The sequence below is a fragment of the Oncorhynchus gorbuscha genome, linkage group LG11, assembly GCF_021184085.1.
Source record: "Oncorhynchus gorbuscha isolate QuinsamMale2020 ecotype Even-year linkage group LG11, OgorEven_v1.0, whole genome shotgun sequence".
Taxonomy (NCBI): domain Eukaryota; kingdom Metazoa; phylum Chordata; class Actinopteri; order Salmoniformes; family Salmonidae; genus Oncorhynchus; species Oncorhynchus gorbuscha.
In genome coordinates this window covers 76,853,726-76,876,807 of record NC_060183.1, presented here as the reverse complement: position 1 = coordinate 76,876,807, position 23,082 = coordinate 76,853,726, and the positions used below count along the sequence as shown (strand labels likewise).

General features: G+C 42.6%; 1 protein-coding gene across 3 annotated transcripts in view; it reads left to right on the top strand.

Moving 5' to 3' along the window:
- The window catches only part of psd3l (pleckstrin and Sec7 domain containing 3, like), a 152,585-nt gene that overhangs the window by 12,911 nt on the left and 116,592 nt on the right, over positions 1–23,082 (top strand). For all 3 annotated transcript variants that reach the window (XM_046290536.1, XM_046290535.1, XM_046290537.1), the window contains exons 3-5: positions 11,288–11,399; positions 14,814–15,879; positions 20,154–20,648. In XM_046290536.1, coding sequence (XP_046146492.1) covers positions 11,288–11,399; positions 14,814–15,879; positions 20,154–20,648 — 1,673 coding nt within the window. The remainder of the gene's footprint in view (positions 1–11,287; positions 11,400–14,813; positions 15,880–20,153; positions 20,649–23,082) is intronic.

Sequence of the window (23,082 nt, the reverse complement as noted above, 5' to 3'; positions counted from 1 at the left end):
ACAGAGTCAATGTGGAGGCTATATACAGGGGGTACCGGTACAGAGTCAACATGGAGGCTATATGCAGGGGGTACCGGTACAGAGTCAACGTGGAGGCTATATACAGGGGGTACCGGTACAGAGTCAATGTGGAGGCTATAATATACAGGGTTACCGGTACAGAGTCAATGTGGAGGCTATATACAGGGGGTACCGGTACAGAGTCAATGTGGAGGCTATATACAGGGGGGTACCGATACAGAGTCAATGTGCGGGGACACCGGTGTCGAGGTAATATGTACACATAGGTAGAGTGATTAAAGTGCATAGATGATAACAGAGAGTAGCAGCAGCGTTCCGGGGGTGGGGGGGGGGGCGATGCAGTGTACAGCGGGGTGGATTCCTGCTTACAGACATCAACAATAATATCATTGAAATCCGCTACATTGGAAGGAGACAAGTCTTTTACAGCAAAATGTTCTGCAATTCTAGCCATTTTGCCATGGAGTGGAGAGGTGTTTGCAGTTTTAAAGCTAATTTCCTGCAATTCTACACATTTTGTAATGACTCATGTCATGTTAATTTGATATCTGAGTGAGTATGACTAACAAAATCAATGGGGGGCCCTTTGAGATCAGGGCCCCTGGGTACGTGGCCTGCGGGCCCAGTCGGTATTCGGCAATGATTACTACAAGTTTATAGCTGGCTAGACTAATTACCAAACAAAAAATGGTTGACATGGCTAATGGAGTAACTGTCAGTGACTGATAATAACATGAAAAAAACTGCTGATGCACATCCAAATGTTTAAATTGCATCTAGTGTGTTCTACTAAATAACAATTTGGGTTGGGGGGCCCTTACCGGCCGGGGGCCCTAAGCACAAGTTTAAGCCTGAACCCAGCCCTGACCATCCAGGAAATTATGCTACAGAGTATTTGTTTTCTTTAAGAATCAGACAGGAAAAACTGGTTCTTTCCACTTATGTTCTTGCTTAAAACAGCAAAATCATAATCCCCATTTCTGTGGGCTTGTGCACATCTGTGCCACCCATCCCGTAGCTCGTTTTCTGTCCTGATGTTTGGGAAGTCTAACACTTTGCAGTAAATGTCTATTTAAGGATTACATGTGGTGATGTAAAAATACAGACATTTTGAAAGATATACATAATAATGGTGTTTAGTCTGTCTGTGCCCCTAGAGACCAGTAATAGAAGAGAGTGGTGAAAAAGTACTGTATCAAATACATGTACATGCCACAGAACATAAACCCTGCATGTATAGGCATGGAGCTTTGCACTAACTCTATTCATTTTGTACCATACATTTCTTGCCAATCATTATCTGAGAGGTATAATGGGCTGTGTTTTTTGTTGTTCTCTTTCCATTTTGCACACACTGCATTTCAACCGCATGTCTTGATTGGATGCGTTTTTTATCTGTACAATCAGGTTATTTTTCGGTTGAGATTTTCAGGTTTTTGTAAAACGTGTGTAATATGGATTCGTTTCCAATTGTATTAGTGAATGTACAGGATACACATGGTACTGTCCAATGAAATTCTTACTTGGAGGTTCCTTTTAGACAATGCAACAACAATAAGAAATGATAACAAATAAGAATACGAACATAAAGTAAATGTCTCAGTAGAATATCATATACAGGAAAACACAATTTATAGTCATGCTGTACAGACACGCTTGGCGATTGGCAACACCGCTTAAACCAAATTTAAATCGTTTCTCATGAATGAAGGGAAATTGTCGTCTCAGAATTTCTGAACTAGCAGGCAGAATGGGTTCCAGAGAATAGTTTAGCCATAGTCATGATAGCCTATCATCACGGGGAAAACAACTTTTATAAGCACAAGGTAGCCTACATAAATACAGCATGCATGACTGAAATTCTCTATTCTAAAATTATTGCAAATGTATGATGGATAGATAGTTCATGAACAGGTTTTCATGCTGCCAGTCAGTTTAATCTTTGGATAAGAGCTTCATTATTTTCCTTTCTCGATGTCGATAATCTACCCTCGTTAGATCAGGAATAGTATGAACTATGAAGCGATTTTAGATGGGAACGTACCAAGTGTCACCATATTTGAGGGGAAGGCTGGAAAGCGTAACAAAAGTCAATAGATAAACACCGAGGGCAAAGTGTAGCAGATAGGAAGCGGGAGTAGGACGTCGGATCAAGAAAATGCTTTGCACACAGAAGGAATAAATCAATCGTTGGTAAGTAAATGCATTGTTAACTACGCGAAGAACAAACTTTTTGAGTCAACAATGGCTGGATATTTGATTCAGAAGGATGCTGGAGCTGGCTGAAGTCGAATTCGTGGTTAGCTCGCTGGCTAGCTAGCTACAGTACAGTAGTTGGTGGGGTTTCGAGTTCCTCCAGTCATCCATTCCCAGCCAGACGGATTCTGCTCCTTGGATTGAGGGCTGCAAGTAGACGTTACGAGTAGTGCAAACCACGTCCTGCATGTTAGGAAAACGGGTCAGTTTTCTTCGGAGGACAGAACTGTTTGATGCGTTTGTAAGCATAAGTCAATATTGGCTAGTTTTATATACTGAGAAATGGTGGTGGTGGTGGTGGGGGGATTTCAGTCAGTCAAGGGATATGAAGTGAACAACTGTCAGAACAGCTTGCCAGCTCCTTCGCGAAGAGTGATCACAAAACATTGGGGATATGGACGAGAGTGATGATGGGGTAAGGTGCTTATAGCAGTAACGGTTAACTGGCTAAAATAAATTCCATAATGTCTTATTGTTTTTATTTTATTTTTTTATAGCTAGTTACCTAGCCAGCTCAGAATATAACGATCATTTGGCTTGTTGGCTAGCACATTGTCAGCTGTGATTGCTACTGTTAGCTGTTGTCCCTGGCAGTTGATAGCATCATGCTATCTATCTAACTGTCATATCACACCATAGTAAGCATAGTGACAAATATTTAAAAAATACAATTTTTCCAAACGTCTTATGTTTGCCACTAACATTATACCAGTAAGAATATGTAACGATAGCCAAGACATTTTGAAATGTGTGGCTTGCTGTGGTGCTGGATATAAGTATCAAGAGGAAGCTCTTTGTTGTCAGGAAGCCCCTTCAATTCACCATATTCTAATGTTATAGTCTAACTGTTAGCTAGTTAGCCAGCACTTTTCATTTTTATCCATTGAAGAGGCTAGATTTTGTTGTTTGTAATTCATGATCAAAGCCTAGTTTTCACTCTTCACTAAATCAACTTGCTCTTTTATTTTTGTAAATTTTGTGAAATAAACCATTTTTATGGTAAACCTCGTAGCTACATTATTTACAGTAACTGAGTTGCTAGTTCAGTTTTCAACACTGTAGTCATTGTAACATTATTTTGAAGGTAGATTCAACTAGCCAAGGGGTTTAACATAACAAGGATGCTCCTATAATATGAAATTTAAATTGGCTGTGCTTGCTTGGATTAATCCTTGGATCAGATTCAAATCTGGGGTAGAGCCCCAACAGTGTTTTCCCCTCAGCAAATGTTTCCACTTCAGTATTTTCCCCTCATTCGCTCTTCAATTTCAGGAGCTTTAGCTAGAAGTCAGCGGGGTCTGCCTGAACTAATTCTTCACTTTGTACAGTTGTGCTCTGTTTGGATGTGATTATGTTAATGTAATTGGGAAGGCTTGGAGTGGTCCAGCAGTCTTACTGGCATTGTAAAATGAATTGCCAAGAGAGCAGTGCATTTAGCAGCAATGGCTTCGTTCGTAAACTGTTTGATTGACGAAGTACAGGATTGAAAAATCGGCAGTGTTTCTTTCTCTTGCTTTCTTACACAGTCAGGATTTGTCATGAATTTACCTTAGTGAGAAGACAGATCACATGGTTAAATTCAAGGGGCTCAATAAGTTACCTATTGTCCAAGACACATCTTACAGTTCATCCCATACACGGTGCAGTTGATCCACTCGGCCTTTGTATGACAGAACATTAGAGATGTATTGACGCATGCGTCTCACAGTCCCTTAACTGGCTGTCAGAGACAATTTCCCTCCTAAGTATTTTCACTACTTATGAGGATGACCTGGTTTTACCACATCATAGCACACTTCTGAAAGACAGTCTTTATTGTATTGCTACATAAGCCTTCAATGGCCCTGAGTCAGGATGGGCCAGAAGTCTATCCTGTGTGCAATAGGAATACCTGCAACCTGTCATTAAGAGCACACTTCCTTCACTGTTCCAGAAAATGTTAATGACGACATAGGCTTTTTACGGAGTTCCCCGCTTACACTCAGTAGAGAGATTTCTGCCACCTCCGGTAGGTGTCCCGTGTTTGTCTGGGATTCTGTCTCCCCCTGTTCACCTGACACTTGGCCTGGTCTGACATGGGAGTGGCTGCATATGGTGTTGACTGGCCTGACAGCTGTGAAGGATGCATTGTTTCCTTAGGGGAGAGACAGAAACAAAGCATTATGCTAAGAGCCAAAGGGGAGCTGGGAATTGGCTAGTCTTTGTACAGGAGTAAGGCTTTCATAAAAAGTGGCTTGATCAACATCAAATAATCATTTAAATGATTCTACATTTGTCCTGTTATCAGGTGAATTCAAATCAGTGAGCATATAAGATCGTTATTGCTTTCATTTGGTTGACTTCCTCCATGCTAACCTACTCTTTAGCTCATTGCTATTAGAAGTGCCTCCGAACCCAGCTCCTTCTCCCATAACCCACGCGGCACAGATTTTGGGCAAACACTCTTGTCTTTTTTTTTTACAGGCAAACAAGGAATAGTTTTTTCCTCAGCTAATGTGAATAGTGAGAGTTTTGTGCCTTCTTGGACAGACCTTCCTTTACTTCCATGAGTCAAGCTAAACCCAATGACACATGGGGTTCTGTTTTCCATTAATAAAGTGTGCATGCATTGCAAACCTCCAAAAATGAGGTCTTGTAGCAAAACATGACTTGATTTGGTACATCATTTAAAAGTGTTTGGAATCTTTCTGGTGTTTTTTCCCTCATTATGCATTGGCAAATGCAATTCACTAATGCCGTGTAGCCTATCTATTCTATTGTATCTAAGGTCTCCAGATGCACAATCATTGTTATTGAAATCCTGTAACAGGACTTTTCCGGAACAGAAATGTGATAAGGAAATGTAAAAGCAGTCTTGCCCTTGCAGAACGCCGCACTAACTAGATCATGTCTAATTTACAAGCTCCCTCCCTATAAGGAGTCTGCTTCTTCCTATAAGTAGTGCCCTACATGGAAGCCCCCATTTCACCTCATTAACAGATGTTATTATCACCTCTTAAATGGTATTACCCTTCAGGGTTCATATCCAGTCTATCCTGTTTGACTGATAGGTCATATGACAATCCCACTAACTAACATCCAGTGATCTGTAAAGGAATACAACTGCATCACCAACCCCATTTATATGCATGTTATAGGCCTACATCTTTGGGTCAAATGTATTGGATTTTTAAACTCAGTTTAAAAGCACTTTGCTGAAGAGAGTGCAGGTATAAAGCCCTGTGTCAAGTGACTGATGTGTCTGGCACCTGATTTAAATAAGAGATTTGGCAAGAAGCTGCTCTAAAGGAAGCTCTTTTGTCCTATTTATCAAATGCTCATGAAAGATCCAAAAGCGGATTATACCGGAAGATTCATGAGATTCACTTTAGTTGTAATTTATGGCTGACTCTGCAACACAGATTTACAAAGCCTATTTACAAACAGAACAGAGAGAAATACAAAAAAACCTGATTGTACTCAAAGTAGGTTAGATGAGCATATTTAGGCATATGACATTACTGGTCTGGAATAATAAGCCTAACATATTTTGCTTTGATAAAAGCATATTTTGCCTCCATTTCTTGTTACTTGTATTACTCTCTTCTAAATCTTCAGTCCAATGGTGTACTTACTATGTACCATTTCATACACTCACAGGACCAGGTTGTGAACACACACATTAGTTCTGTAATAATTAGTACTTTTGCACCTCCTCCATTACATGGTGACACAGAAACACAGCCACAACAGATCACAGGTAGACATGCTGCTCAGCTTTAATCTGGAATGTTTGCCCATGGCAGAGCCACTGTGGCCCAGCCTTATTATGGCATTGTAAAAATGACAGGGGAAATGTATTTTGTCATCACCCCCGAATGACTGAGGATTGGTCAGTGTGTTCATTTGAGTAGCATGTCATCTTATGCAACTTCTCAAAAGCAGATTTTCTTCACCTTTAGCCTATCTGCTGTCCTGGCTTGATATTGTCTGGGACATTACTCTCCCTTTAGAGAGTTAAAGTTCTCTAGGAGTCTATGTGGGCCGTGCCTGTGTCATAACGGAAAAGCTGACCTGTAGGTTAGGCGCTCCAAACGCAGTGAACCAACTGTGCAGCTGCGTGTTCCGAGCCATCTGCACTTTTGAATTTTCTTTGAACCTCCAAAAACATTTTCCGACCCTGGATGGATCGGAGCACGGTCGTCCCACAGCCTTTTGGATTGACAAATACTTACTAACCATAATATACACACCGGCTGTATTGTTTCTGACCGGGTTCACTACTCTAGTAGCGAAGACTTGCTCTTTATGTGTGTACTGTCAAAGTTGACAATAACTTTAGAATGCTCGGGTTTGTCCTCCGAACACTATCCCTGATCTCTGCACACTGTATGACAGAAGTTAAGAGGGTTGAAAACCTTTTCATTGACTAAGAGGAGCTTCTCAAATTCAGGAGATGCAGGTAGGCCAATCAATTTTCACTTATTTAGCGTTCTATATGTTTGTGTTCACCTGGATATGGTTGGTCTTTTTCTCTCCTTATCAGTACAGCAGAACAGTTGCACCATTATTCAACTACTGTTCCTCAGTCAGTTTGAGTTAGTGTACCATTTGATAACATTGGAAATAATGTCAAGAAGCATTTTTTTGATCGTTTGGAATAAGATGTTTGTTTGTGGACTGGGTAGGGTATGGAAGTCCCCCAGAAACTTGTCAGTCTGCTAGTCCTTGAAAAGAAAAAGCCCAACCTTTTTCTGTGCTTGTTTACACAAGTCTCACACATGCTGAGTTCGGGAAGCACTATACCTAGTTCTACAGCCGAGCACAGCTTTCACAGTCAAAGTAATGATATCCTGTTTGAGATGTGCCGCTATTTCTTCTACCCAGATGTAAGTTTGGCCCAGATATTGAGCTAGCAAAATGCAATACATCCTACACTCTAATGTCCTGTCTTGTGATTTGGGATGAGGCAAATTTGAACCAAAAAATGGGAACCCCCTTTCCTCATTTTGTCAAACATAAACGGTTTCATTTGACTAATTCCCCAAAACATTGTGATGGATTTGCAATGTTTTATTATCCTGAATCACGCTGATCTTTTGTCATTCATTTCCATCAGATTTAGGCAGGTCAAAGGCAGGTCATTCACTGTACATAGACTTGTTCTGTTGTGTTATTGACTGTATGTTTGTTTATTCCATGTGTAACTCTGTTGGCCTACCTGCTGAAATAAGACATTTCAGCTCAGAGTGGATCTGGTTTAGATGTTCTCTTTTCAAATGTAGTTTGATGCCTTTGAGGATGAAACATTGCCAGATTGGTTACGGGCAATTCCAAGTAAACAGAATTATGCTGAGATTTGCTTTAAAATTCTCAGTTTTAAAATGTATGCTGAACAAAAAACATTGATTTAAAATACATTTAAAAAAATGACTGCAAAGTTTGGTAACAGTATTAAGATAAAATCTCCCTCTATTTTATTCTGTTACCAAACTTTATATCTGCACAGTTCTTCAGATTTTTCACTTTAAAATCTATACCAAACAAATAATATATAATAATAATAATATATATCATTTAGCAGACGCTTTTATCCAAAGCGACTTACAGTCATGTGTGCATACATTCTACGTATGGGTGGTCCCGGGAATCACAAAACATCGATTTCAAAGTTGAACAAAACACAGAACTCTATGCACAATGACTACTGTGCAGATACAGAGTTTGGTAACAGAAAAAAACTGAGATTGGTCAAAATAATTACAGTACAAACTTTGAAAATCAATGGTTTTTGTTTGGTCAACATTTGTAGTGAAAAATGTAGGTCTCAGTGTAATTCTGTTACCATGGAATTGCCCTTACCAGAGAGTGACTTTACTTTAGCACAGGCGGTGAATTTCTGAACCCTCTGGAGTATGATAACTCTTAGCTCGAGTTCTTGAGCTTCAGTGTTTTCTAGGACTTTGATGTGACACTGCTCTGGCTCCTGTGGGAAAGGACAATGTGCTGAGTTATGGTGCCTCTCTGGAGTGTAAAGAATAGACTAATGTAAAGTCCCAAATGGCAACATATTCCCTATCTAGTGCACTACTTTTGACCAGGACCCATATTCCCATATAGTGCACTACTTTTGACCAGGACCCAATGTATGAGTCCTGGTCAAAAGTAGTTTACTAGATAGGGAATAGTGTGCCATTTGGAATATAGACAGGAGATCATCGTGACCTTTTTAATGGAAAGCTGATTGACAGCTCACCTCCCATGACTATGTGGAAGTCAACTCTATTAATTACCCAAAGCATTAAACAAACTAATGAATTATGATATGGCCTTCACCCTCCAATGAGATTCCCAGCTGTTGCTAAGCGAAATAATTGAGTCCATCTGGGCAGATTTAGTAGAGTAGTCCATCTAGGCAGATTTAGTAGAGTAGCCCATCTGGGCAGATTTAGTAGAGTAGCCCATCTGGGCAGATTTAGTAGAGTAGCCCATCTGGGCAGATTTAGTAGAGTAGCCCATCTGGGCAGATTTAGTAGAGTAGCCCATCTGGGCAGATTTAGTAGAGTAGCCCATCTGGGCAGATTTAGTAGAGAAGCCCATCTGGGCAGATTTAGTAGAGTAGCCCATCTGGGCAGATTTAGTAGAGTATCTGCAGATTTAGTAGAGTAGCCATCTGGGCAGATTTAGTAGAGTAGCCCATCTGGGCAGATTTAGTAGAGTAGCCCATCTGGGCAGATTTAGTAGAGTAGCCCATCTGGGCAGATTTAGTAGAGTAGCCCATCTGGGCAGATTTAGTAGAGTAGCCCATCTGGGCAGATTTAGTAGAGTAGCCCATCTAGTCTAACCAGAGTGTTTTTGTTGTTGTTGCTGTACAAAATGTTTTCTGTGAAAAACACTGCCATAGTGTCTTGTCTTTCACAAAATGATGGAATTTTGTTAATTTTCTAGGCTTTGTTCACCTTGATCAACACAACAGTTCTCATGAATGTCATAACAGTTCCAAAAGATGGTCTCTGTCTAACCAACCACCTCATTTGAATAGCATAAATTCTGTTATTGCAGTCAACATGATACCTTTTTAGTTTGTGTGGGCAAAAAACAACACTTTTCTGGTAAAAAAAAAGGGTCTGCATTCTCACGTCTCACATTGGCAGCCATGGCAACAACCGCTTTCCCACAGAGAGCTAAGTTCGCTTCATAGTTTCTTCTACAATTTAACCTCTCAATTTAGATCGGAATGTAATGTACAAGGTCATTTTGCTTTGGAAGTTATTTAGTCTATGTAGGAATTGTAATCAATCATTCAGATTATGCTAGTGTTCATATTAGCCTACTAGTGTAGGTTATTGACTTTCTCAATAATGATCTCACTGTGTTTTTGTGGCCCATCTATAGTGTTTTCCAACTCTTCCCCATTTGTGCTCGTTGATGGATGCTGGCGTAATTCTAGTTTTAGTTGCCTGTCATTTGATCTGCAGAGCTTAATTCTTGTAATGGTCATGGCACTAAGCTTTGGAATGGTTTCAAATGTGGATTTCATTGAATCAGAGTGCCTTTCTCCTGTTGAGTCATCCTGAATGAACGTCATGCAATCACTGTTGTAGACTTTAGCAGAACTAGGCCTGTTAATTGTATGGCTGTTGGGAATGTTGGCTAATGAAATACTTTACTGAGCCTTTGCTAAGGTTCAAACAGAATTCACTAGCCTTACTTGGATTGAGAGAGCCAAATGCTTCACGTACATTAGATGGATCCTTCCTATGTGAACCTTTGACCTCCTCGGCACTTAGGCAGTAGCTTAAGCGTCTTTTGAGATCATGGCAGGTGAGTAGCTACTCTGATACATGAGACCACTTTCTGATGGCATTGGCGGCCTGGCAGGCAGAAATCACCATCTAGAGACACATCGCTGTTTTAAGAGAGGCTTTGACTTTCAGAACATGGACTGCTTGAGCTTTTATTGAGAATGCTGTGTGGCATGTTCTTATCTATAACACAGATAGTTTAGGATAATGTAGGCCTGAACTCTACTCCTGTATCACATTTAGCTTTACCCTTTAGCACTGTCTTTGGTCTTTAAAAAAAAGTCAGATTGTTTTAGAATTCTTCAACTTTGTCAATGTTTGATTAGATTAGATCAGTGGTTCCCAAATTGTGAGGGCTCTAGGGGTCGGGGGGGGGGGGCGCGTGGGGGTCTGGCTATTTTTTTCTAAACTGTATTTATAACTTGGCAGAAATGTCCAGTTCAACTATCCCATGTCAGTTTTTTGGGGGGGCTAGGTTTTTTAGCCCATAGATTTTGTAGTACACATTAGACATGGCAAAATGTATGGAATTGTAAGAAAATTAGCTTTAAAACTGCAAAATGTTCTCTGTACCCAATGATAAATGTGTAGAATTGCAGAAAATAAGCTTTAAACCCAGTAAAATGTTCTCCCTGCCAACAAGAGGTGCACGGGATGTTCCCCAATGCTGGAAGGGGGGCCTAAGTGAAGAGTTTTGGACTAGGTTACGCTATTTCAAGATTTTTAAAATTTGTAATAATGTTATGGTTTTCCGTTACAAACTCATGTTAGTTTTACCCTTATGCTCACAGAGATTTTACCAATGAGTGTTCCCTGCTTTGAAAGAGACATGGCGGTAAGTGGCTGATGGTACTCTGTACGTTATAATCAATCAAAGATGTTGCTGTTAAAAACAAAATCAATAAATCAAACTAAAGCAACCGGAAATAATTTTGGTCATTTATAATCAGAAACGATATCAAGATCTGAAGTTGATTTGTAGAGCATGGTCAAGGGAAATGCTTTTGAAAACATGGCCAGATGGTTAAATGCGGTAGGTCTACTGTCAAGGTGATGTGATTAGCCTCAATCTGATTTCAAAACACCCAGATGAAATGAACTCTGTTTTACTGTCCAATCAATGGCCACTGGTGGAGAGAGATCTCAATGATTTATGAATGATAATGCTTACTTATCAGAGAATCATCTTGCCTATGGTAAATACATGTTCTTGTTTATTCTTGCAGGCTGAAACGTTTGTTTGGGTTAACAGCTCGTCTTCACACGCTCAAAGTGTTGCGAAGGCCAAGTACCAGTTTCTCTTTGGAAAAGGAGACGAGACCAGCTCTACTGAAAGCGGTATGGCACCTTTCATATAATCTACCCCACATGACACTTCACAACAGTATGATGTTATGCTGTTTGCTGTAGCTATGGCCACACTTGGCATGAGGCCTGGGATCCTCTTTAAAAAAAAATGTAATTGTTCATTTAATAACAACCATGATATGTGTCAGTTGGACTCCTGCATTTAGCTGAAAAGTGTTCTTGAAATCCACTAAAAATATAGACTAATCCTGGTCTATTAATCATTCATCATCAGGCCTAATGCATACATTATTTTACTGGCTAATATGAATAATTCTAAATGATTAGTGCAGGACTGCCCAATTACAGTACTTAGCTATTTATAGTGCACCGTAAGAACCATACTGTGAAAGTTATAGGAAGCTCCTATATCAACCGGTTATTGATGAATTGGCCCAACAAGCCAATTTCTCTACAGAAAGAGGCTGTAGAAGTTGAGCCTTTGCTTTCACTGCCTTTTAGCCATGAGTTGAACAGAGCCTACTTTCCCAAAGTGCAATGAATAATTTTGGGGAACTGTAGTAGGGCCTATATAAACAAACCATTTTTCAAAGCAAGCCCATGAACAGTAGTTAAGTGCTGTGTCAAACATTCCCAGAAACTAGAGATGAATAAGTACTGTATAGTGATGTGTTTCTATCGTTCCATTTAGTGTGAACATTAGCCTGTTTGCTGAGGTAATGCTACATCTGCACACGGAAGACTTCCTCTTTTTATTACCTGTCAAGAGCCAATCCGATAAGAGGTCTTCAGCCCTGACTGGTTACCCAGGCTATTTAGCAGGAGCTTAAAAGGTCATTAGTAGTCCACAGGGATTTGCAAACATCATCTAGGCATCTCCCAAGTGATGCTGCAAAGTCATGACTTAGTGCTATCACTTTTACTCTGTCCACTATCCTATCCTTCTCTACAGGGGTCACACAACTGGTGATCCTCAGCCTCCCTCGTCAACTAGACATTATATACAACTGTTGTATAAGATACGCTGTCTGTGTCCAAAATGGCATATGAAGTGCACTACTATAGGGCCCATAGGGCTTTGTTCTAAAGTAGTGCACTATGCCTGACGCAGCCTCTGTTCTGACGCAACACCAGTCTAAATAAAGGTCTGTTTTAACTCCCTGTGTCACCCAAGTCATAAGTTATTTTGATGGCAGAAATCTAATTTAGCATAATAATAATAAATCCCCATGAAAATCCATACGTTTAATCTAGAGATTTTGTTTTGGATGCATCTCAATCCACCTCATCGGCCTCATGTCAAACTTCTGCATTTGCGGTGAAAGGTGACAGAGCTAGATCGGTGTTTATCAGACCATCTCACACAACTGGAGTCGGTACAACCAATCTGCCAACTAGCGTCCAGACAGTTTGGGATACACACTAATATGACCCCTCTGTGGAAAGGTGAGACTCTCTAGGATGCCCTCAGGCCTCACAAGATTCGCCTGAAGGTCCCCGGGGACAGTTGAAAAAAAATGAATGGAAGTACAGTATATATGGAGATGGTTTAGTGCCAAAAATAAGTAGTTAAATACCTGTCCAAAAAAATAACAAATGCTTCCTGATCTTTCTTATACGTTCAGATAAAGGACAGAATCTTCAGAACAAACTTCCCTTCGGAACTATCTGTTGTTCCATGTAGTGAATCTGTTATTCAATGTGTTTGTATGGGCTAATGACAGTAAGGACTATCTGTTATTCAATGTGTTTCTATGGGCTAATGACAGTAAGGACTATCTGTTATTCAATGTGTTTGTATGGGCTAATGACAGTAAGGACTATGAAGGACTGTTATTCAATGTGTTTGTATGGGCTGTTATTCAATGTGTTTGTATGGGCTAATGACAGTAATTCAATGGACTATCTGTTATTCAATGTGTTTGTATGGGCTAATGACAGTAAGGACTATCTGTTATTCAATGTGTTTGTATGGGCTAATGACAGTAAGGACTATCTGTTATTCAATGTGTTTGTATGGGCTAATGACAGTAAGGACTATCTGTTATTCAATGTGTTTGTATGGGCTAATGACAGTAAGGACTATCTGTTATTCAATGTGTTTGTATGGGCTAATGACAGTAAGGACTATCTGTTATTCAATGTGTTTCTATGGGCTAATAGCAGTAAGGACTATCTGTTATTCAATGTGTTTGTATGGGCTAATGACAGTAAGCCCCCCCCGGCTTGGACAGAGCTTAGACTCTTATGGGTTAAGAGACATGGCCATGAATCTCTCATGCTATGTCAGTCACTCTCCAGTAGAAACGGATATTGATACAGTAAAAACAAGGAAATGCTGCCATCTAGTGTAATCGTGTTCTTGACATAACGTCTTTATGACGAGGACATACAGTAACTGGAGACAGAGATCAGGATCTTGTTAAGTAGGCAGGACATGGAAGAAAACACTCTGAAATGGAGTGGTACGACCTGAAAAGGAACGATTGCTTTCTTTTACCGTAGCAAAACGGTGTCCCCTAATAAACACAACCGTGTTGAACTCATTGTGTTGGTTTCAAGTATGGGCCTATTAGCCTAAACAGGGTACAGCAGGTTGCACATGATATTTATACTTTTAAGCTACCTCCTGTTCATCCAGTTCTGTTCTGGGTTTCATTAGCCTACATGCTAATGATGCTGTACTTTTGATGGTATTCACTATGTATCACTGTGGCAGTAGACCTCTTACTTGACCTCATCCACTCCACCGTTCATGTCAAATTAAACTGGATAATTGTATTAATTGACACAGCTGTCTTGTCCAACTCTTCGTGAACAGGTTCAACAAGAGGACAGGGCGAAATACTCCAGGATAAAAACCCTTAGGTGTATTTAGTTAATTTAGTAATTATACATTCTCCCTACATGGCTCAAAGCAGCTTAAAGCTGTTCAATATTTAACTAGATACTAAGGTATTCAATAGAAAAAAAGACCTGCTGTTTTGGCAAAAATTGTATCCATCACACTCGGCTAATTTGAAATGAATGTTTGTGAATACGTGTGAACTGAGCATGCTGAGCTTTGGTCCACTGTCTGAAGCCGTTTGCCGGCCAGTGAAAGGGACATCTGCGTGTGAAGGGACGAAAGAAAGAAAAGGAACCAGCAGTATTAGTTTGGATTCATCCCAGCCCTTCCTTGGCACCTCCTAGCCCTTCTCCTTTCATGAAGTGGACACAGTGCCGTAGTGTTCAGACTACAAGGCTTATTCAGAATGAGTCCAACAGAGATATTTATCTTACACCGAGAGGAAATACACATGGTTTCACATCCTAAATCAATATAATCTATCTAATGATGGTGATAGCGATGATAAGTAACAATTGATATATTTTTAAAGTGCACATGTGACATTTGTATTGATCTATTTATCTTGTAGTATTTGACACATCTAATTTTCTCAGTTTCAGCATCAACCTCTCACGTCTTAGCGGACGAGGGGAGTAGTAGCACCAGTCTAGACGCCTGTCTCCAGGACGATGACATCGATGAAACCTCGCTGTTCCTGGAGATCGACCGTGAGCTGGCCAACCTGCTGAGCGGCCTCAGCGCCAGGAGCCAGAATGCTCCAGCCGCCCACACCCAACCTGAGGACAGCCTACACCCAGCGGACAGTAGTGAACAGCAGAGCGCAGCCATCATGATCCCCTGTAGCGGTCAAAACGGGGCCTCGCAGGATGTGGCCAGCCGGACCTCAGAGAGAAACGGTGAGGGGGAGGAGACCAATGTGGACCTGGACATGTCTGACCTGGGCCTTGTTCCACTGGGAGACCCACTCCTCTCGCCCACCTTCCTCCTGGACTCGTGGACGGAGGCGCTGCTGAAAGATACGGCTTCCCTGAGCTCCGCGGCCCAGAAGGCCTTGGGTGTCTCCACCGTGGCGGCTGAGGTAAACGGAGACTTCAGGAATGCGCCCGCTGCGAACTGCCAAGAAAAAACAAGTGCCGGCCTGACAGCTGCTGCATTCACATCTGGGCCATGCTCAGGGGCGGGTGTGGTACCCGTGGTGGACCATTCTGAACCTCCCAGGAGGGGTTCAGAGGCAGCGACCGAGCCTGCCGGAGGGGGGCTGCTCCTGGACGAGGAGTCCCTGGAGGAGTCCAGTAAAATCCTGGCCGAGATCCCAGGCATCTTCACCGCCTTCCTAGACGGGGGCCAGCTGAGGGAGAAGCCCCCTAAGAAACTGCGATTTGCGGAGAGCCGGCCAGGGAGCACGACGACGGTGGTGGCGGCGACAGACGTTTGTGGTCAGATGGGACATGAGCGAGGTAGTGAGGACTCGGAGAAGGGACTGGAGGGAGGTAGGAGCTGCAGCAGTCTGAAGGTAGAGAGCTCTGTGGACAGTCTGAGTCCTCTAGAGAGACTCCCCTGCCGACTGTCCCTGGAGGACGAGGTGTTCCGGGTGCTCCCTGATATATTTCTGCACCAGAGCCCTGATGGAGACGCGGCACGGGAGCCCAGCTCAGATAGGTACGTCACATGTCTGCTATATTCCAAATGGCCTCTGACCCACAGCCACTCCTGTGGGTCTGGGGCTGTTTTCAGCTTCATTGTTTTCTTTCAATGAATACGGTTATATGGACAGGAAGTAGCTGATCTTAGATCAGCACTCATACTTTGAGACACTTGTTACATATGGCCTCTGAAAGGATTGGACAGCTGTAATTAAGTTTAGTCCAAACCAGAACAACCCATAGGGCAGGACGATCCAGTCCTCTCAGATCTACAGATGTCCCTAGTCCCTAGTCCCTAGTCCCTAGTGCAGGGGTCTGAAACGTGTGGCTTTGTTGATCTATAATTTTTCAAAGTAATCAATACAATATAGGCCTAATAGTACTAGAATAAACACATCAAATTAGCTCTACTCACACTTGAACAGCCACAGAAAAGGTTATTTGAAAACCGTTGAAGTTGACTACACCCCTTACTATTCAACACAAACCCATGCTGTCAGCTGTACATCATACATGTGCTACAGGGTGTTGAAAACCCATGCTGTCAGCTGTACATCATACATGTGCTACAGAGTGTTGAAAACCCATGCTGTCAGCTGTACATCATACATGTGCTACAGGGTGTTGAAAACACATGCTGTCAGCTGTACATCATACATGTGCTACAGAGTGTTGAAAACCCATGCTGTCAGCTGTACATCATACATGTGCTACAGAGTGTTGAAAACCCATGCTGTCAGCTGTACATCATACATGTGCTACAGAGTGTTGAAAACCCATGCTGTCAGCTGTACATCATACATGTGCTACAGAGTGTTGAAAACCCATGCTGTCAGCTGTACATCATACATGTGCTACAGGGTGTTGAAAACACATGCTGTCAGCTGTACATCATACATGTGCTACAGAGTGTTGAAAACCCATGCTGTCAGCTGTACATCATACATGTGCTACAGAGTGTTGAAAACCCATGCTGTCAGCTGTACATCATACATGTGCTACAGAGTGTTGAAAACCCATGCTGTCAGCTGTACATCATACATGTGCTACAGAGTGTTGAAAACCCATGCTGTCAGCTGTACATCATACATGTGCTACAGAGTGTTGAAAACCCATGCTGTCAGCTGTACATCATACATGTGCTACAGGGTGTTGAAAACCCATGCTGTCAGCTGTACATCATACATGTGCTACAGAGTGTTGAAAACCCATGCTGTCAGCTGTACATCATACATGTGCTACAGGGTGTTGAAAACACATGCTGTCAGCTGTACATCATACATGTGCTACAGAGTGTTGAAAACCCATGCTGTCAGCTGTACATCATACATGTGCTACAGAGTGTTGAAAACACATGCTGTCAGCTGTACATCATACATGTGCTACAGAGTGTTGAAAACCCATGCTGTCAGCTGTACATCATACATGTGCTACAGAGTGTTGAAAACCCATGCTGTCAGCTGTACATCATACATGTGCTACAGAGTGTTGAAAACCCATGCTGTCAGCTGTACATCATACATGTGCTACAGAGTGTTGAAAACCCATGCTGTCATCATACATGCTGTAAAACATCATGTACATCATACATGTGCTACAGAGTGTTGAAAACCCATGCTGTCAGCTGTACATCATACATGTGCTACAGAGTGTTGAAAACCCATGCTGTCAGCTGTACATCATACATGTGCTACAGAGTGTTGAAAACCCATGCTGTCAGCTGTACATCATACATGTGCTACAGAGTGTTGAAAACCCATGCTGTCAGCTGTACATCATACATGTGCTACAGAGTGTTGAAAACCCATGCTGTCAGCTGTACATCATACATGTGCTACAGGGTGTTGAAAACCCATGCTGTCAGCTGTACATCATACATGTGCTACAGAGTGTTGAAAACCCATGCTGTCAGCTGTACATCATACATGTGCTACAGGGTGTTGAAAACCCATGCTGTCAGCTGTACATCATACATGTGCTACAGAGTGTTGAAATCCCATGCTGTCAGCTGTACATCATACATGTGCTACAGAGTGTTGAAAACCCATGCTGTCAGCTGTACATCATACATGTGCTACAGAGTGTTGAAAACCCATGCTGTCAGCTGTACATCATACATGTGCTACAGGGTGTTGAAAACACATGCTGTCAGCTGTACATCATACATGTGCTACAGGGTGTTGAAAACCCATGCTGTCAGCTGTACATCATACATGTGCTACAGAGGCAGTGGTTTAGACTGCTAGTCCACCCCAGGCCAAGTCTCATTGTTTTTGACGGGTTCATCTGTGGGGTATTTCCATCGTGGCTCCCAGAGTACTACGTTTTAGTGAACATTTGAAAAAATGAATCTTCCTGTCAACTTGGTTCCCATCCCCCTGCCCTAGGGGCTATTGGGGGCCAGGTGTCTATTTGGAATTCAGCACTTCTCTCCTCAGCTCATCCCCTTGTGACCAATTAGATTGTCATGACTGAAAGCCTGTAAAATAAGATGTCAAACTAAATAGTGTGATTATGATTCACTGTTTATTTTATGGCACTATTTACACTTGATCCCCCACTACGTTTCAATATTTCTAACATCTGTAGCTTTTTTTCATCGGTGTTCCTTTTAGTTGTTGGATGTTTCCATTACATGGAAACGAGCATTGTCACAGTCCACAGAAATGTGTTGTTTTGTTAGAGTTTCGCTGAGAGGAGGTAGAAAGGTGCAAGGTCTCTGGGTTAATAATGGAATCGTGTGCTTTATAACTTCCTCTGAGAGTTCACCACAGCGGCTATAGGCCTCTACGACAGGGACAGTGTATTTAGCTGAGTTCACCACAGCGGCTATAGGCCTCTACGACAGGGGCAGTGTATTTAGCTGAGTTCACCACAGTGGCTATAGGCCTCTACGACAGGGGCAGTGCATTTAGCTGAGTTCACCACAGCGGCTATAGGCCTCTACGACAGGGGCAGTGCATTTAGCTGAGTTCACCACAGCGGCTATAGGCCTCTACGACAGGGGCAGTGTATTTAGCTGAGTTCACCACAGCGGCTATAGGCCTCTAAGACAGGGGCAGTGCATTTAGCTGAGTTCACCACAGCGGCTATAGGCCTCTACGACAGGGACAGTGTATTTAGCTGAGTTCACCACAGCGGCTATAGGCCTCTACGACAGGGGCAGTGTATTTAGCTGAGTTCACCACAGCGGCTATAGGCCTCTACGACAGGGACAGTGTATTTAGCTGAGTTCACCACAGCGGCTATAGGCCTCTACGACAGGGACAGTGTATTTAGCTCTGTTTGAGGAGCAGGAAGTAAGCAGTATGATGTGACCATAAACAGCAGTGGGACCAAAGATGTTATCATGGGGAGTGCCAAGCAAGATGCTGCACTTGTTAATTCGTACAGATACTTTTGAGCATGTGCAGGGGAGTTACACGCTTCCCTCGAGCAACATGATAGCCGCTTGACAACAAATGCTGACGAGATTAGGATCTTGTTTTTTACTCTTCTTGTTTGGGTTGCAAGTTCTTCTTGGTAGAGGAACAATATCCTAATCCAAGCAATTCAGGCCAGGTTTCAGTACCCTTGTGGAACCAGCCTGATCGCAGCGTTTTCCATTTTGATTCACTTCACTATCACATCAGTCAGGCCTTCCTCCAATAGATTGCCGTTTGGAACGAGTTAGCAAATGACCGGTCCAATCCGCATCCTTTCAGAACCAATGGGTGGGTTTTAGGACAAAATCACAGGTGGCCAAACACTGCTTTGAATTAGGCCGTCCTCTGGTTGGTTGAAGGTGATCCAATTGCAGATGAGGTGGTTTTGAATAATGCCTCTCATTAAAGGTAGATTCAGACCATAGAGGATGATAGAGGCCACTAGTGGCCAAAAGGCAGTGTTAGCATGGGCAGTGCCCTTGAGGGCTTCCACCATTTTAATGTAGTAAACTGGATGGGACTTCCAACTTCATTGACTCATCTCTCCTGGTGACCCTGTTGGAGTCATGTTCAACCGAGTCATCAGGAGGGATCAGCCAATAGTGAAGAAAAATGGACTAATTCAAAATGGAGATGCTATACTAGCGCAGATACATAGATGAGTCCTCTATCTATCTCTATGGTTCAAACCATTTAATTGAGGAGGAATGCCAGATGGATATGTACTGTGAAATATAATGGCTAAGGTTTCCCACAGGCTAGTTTGAATTTCAGTCTTCTTCTGCTAAATTAAGACTTAAGACTTGATTTTAGTCCCCAAGTCAAAGTTTCCATGATTGTCTCTGTTTGTCCCCGACTCCCTCAGGAGTACGAAGACCAATGGCAGCGAGGACCCGTCGGATAACCGGGATGGCAAGGAGACATCGGAGAGCCAGGAGGCCACCGACGTCTTCAGCTCGCAGTTCGAGAGCATCCTGGAGTCAGACCGTTTTCGTAGCACCCTTTACAGCAGCCTGGACTCTCTGGATGCCCTATCTTCCTCGGCTGACGACGAGGCAGATTCAGGCTTCACTTTCGACATGCCCCTTACTCCCATGATCCAGCAACGCCTCAAGGAGACGGGCCACTTCGTGGAGTTGTTGCCCGACGCGGGGCGCCAGCGGGAGCGCCAGGAGCTACTCAGCGTCACGACCACGGGGAAGGGCGGGAAAGCCGCCCTGGAAGTGACGTCTTCCTACCTAGAGGAGGTGGTAGCAAGTGGGGACCCCGCTTTCAGCGGCCAATCGGATAAACATTCCAGCGGACCCCTGGCCAATGGGGTGGAGCGGGACCCAAAGGACTGGCTGCACGGCTGCCTGAGGTAGGAAAGAATAGACTTTATTATTGTGGCTGAATAACAACAGGCTCACTGTACTGTTAGGCCTGTACTCTCATAGAGAATTTGTTATAGATTGTAGCACTTCTTACACTGGCACTGAACAGAAGGTTCAAGGTGATTTATTCTGCATAAACTTATAGAAAGAGGTGTGTGTGTGTGTGTGTGTGTGTGTGTGTGTGTGTGTGTGTGTGTGAGGTAAAACAACATGCTTCCTTACATAAGGCAACACAAACTAGTGGCATGGGTTGACAACTAGAAACAACTACATGTCTCAACAACCTGTTCATCTATTTGTCCTTTGACCTCCTCCAGGGACACCAGGTCCTGTAGTTGTAGGTTGGCTGAGTAATGAAAGGTACATATTCCATGCTCTTGTTCTAATGCTCGGGTCTGTTAGTATTAAACAAGATTGAGATCTGAGCTTGTATGTTTTTTTTCATTCCGAGCTAGAAGAGAGGACAAATAAAATGGCCTTATAAATAAGAATGTAGCAGTGTTTGAGCCTGCGTGTTGCTACTATGTCCACCCGGCAGCACTGTAGAGATCACAATGGTGAGTTAGACGTCTCTGATTTGTGACGAAACTAAGTAGTACCACCATAGTCAAATACAGATAATCAACTATTTTCTGGCGGCAAAGGAAAAACAAGCTTTGTGTTGGTAATAAAACCCCAATACGCAGCTTGAGTTTCCTGACAAGGTTCTCTACATGGGTGGTGAAGCTCAACTTCTCATCCATCCAAACTCCCAGACATTGGTACATTTTGTCTTGCTCTATATAATGTTCTTTCAAGGTGTATATGAGGTTGTGCCTGCGCCAATCTTACCCAGTTCCTGCTTCACAGTGCCTGCCAATCTTACCTAGTTCCTGCTTCACAGTGCCTGCCAATCTTATCTAGTTCCTGCTTCACAGTGCCTGCCAATCTTACCTAGTTCCTGCTTCACAGTGCCTGCCAATCTTATCTAGTTCCTGCTTCACAGTGCCTGCCAATCTTACCCAGTTCCTGCTTCACAGTGCCTGCCAATCTTACCTAGTTCCTGCTTCACAGTGCCTGCCAATCTTACCTAGTTCCTGCTTCACAGTGCCTGCCAATCTTTTTAAAATGTATTTGACCTTTATTTAACTAGGCAAGTCAGTTAAGAATAAATTATTATTTTCAATGACGGCCTAGAAACAGTGGGTTAACGCAGAACAACAGATTTGTACCTTGTCAGCTCGGGGGTTTGAACTTGCAACCTTCCGGTTACTAGTCCAACACTAACCACTGGGCTACCCTGCCAACCCGTTCCTGCTTACCCAGTTCCTGCTTCAGTGCCTGCCAATCTTACCCAGTTCCTGCTTCACAGTGCCTGCCAATCTTACCCTGATCCTGCTTCACAGTGCCTGCCAATCTTACCCAGTTCCTGCTTCACAATGTCTGCCAATCTTACCCAGTTCCTGCTTCACAGTGCCAGCCAATCTTACCCTGTTCCTGCTTCACAGAGCCAGCCAATCTTACCCTGTTCCTGCTTCACAGAGCCTGCCAATCTTACCCTGTTCCTGCTTCACAGTGCCAGCCAATCTTACCCTGTTCCTGCTTCACAGAGCCTGCCAATCTTACCCTGTTCCTGTTTTATTACTATGGTAATGCTGCCCTCTGCAGGACACATCCTTCTGTTGCAGTATTCCATGGGGATAATGATACTAGAGGTCCACTGCCTTGGGTCAAGTTTAAACTCCAATTCAGGAATTGTATGAATCAATATCTCCATTATTCAATCCGGTATCTATGATTACAGTTTTGTTTTGATATGATTACAGCGTAGACTTTATCTAGTTATGTTTTGATATGAATTCAGCCTAGGTGTTAAGAAACACGCCTCAGTGTCTCCTAATATACAGACATAGGTAGGTTTTTGCATACTTTCTTCCACTCCAGAAACACTTAAAAGAGCAGTTTGTAAATCCATCACCGTAATAATAGGCTTTTATAATTGGTTTGCAGGAGCCATTAGGGTCAGGCCATTAGGGTCATTTAATACATTATTGTTTTAGCACAGTGTACCGTGGACACAACAAAAGCATCTAAGGCACAGAATTGAATTTGTACAACCCACCAGCTCAGTTACAAACAGAATTGAATTTGTACAACCCACCAGCTCAGTTACAAACAGAATTGAATTTGTACAACCCACCAGCTCAGTTACAAACATAATTGAATTTGTACAACCCACCAGCTCAGTTACAAACAGAATTGAATTTGTACAACCCACCAGCTCAGTTACAAACAGAATTGAATTTGTACAACCCACCAGCTCAGTTACAATAACTTGGCTATCGTGCTTTGTGGTAAAGCATTCTTTTGTGAATCCTAAATTGGCCATAATCAAATAATGTCTTGTTGTTCTATACCTTGACTTTTTAGGTGCTTTCAGAA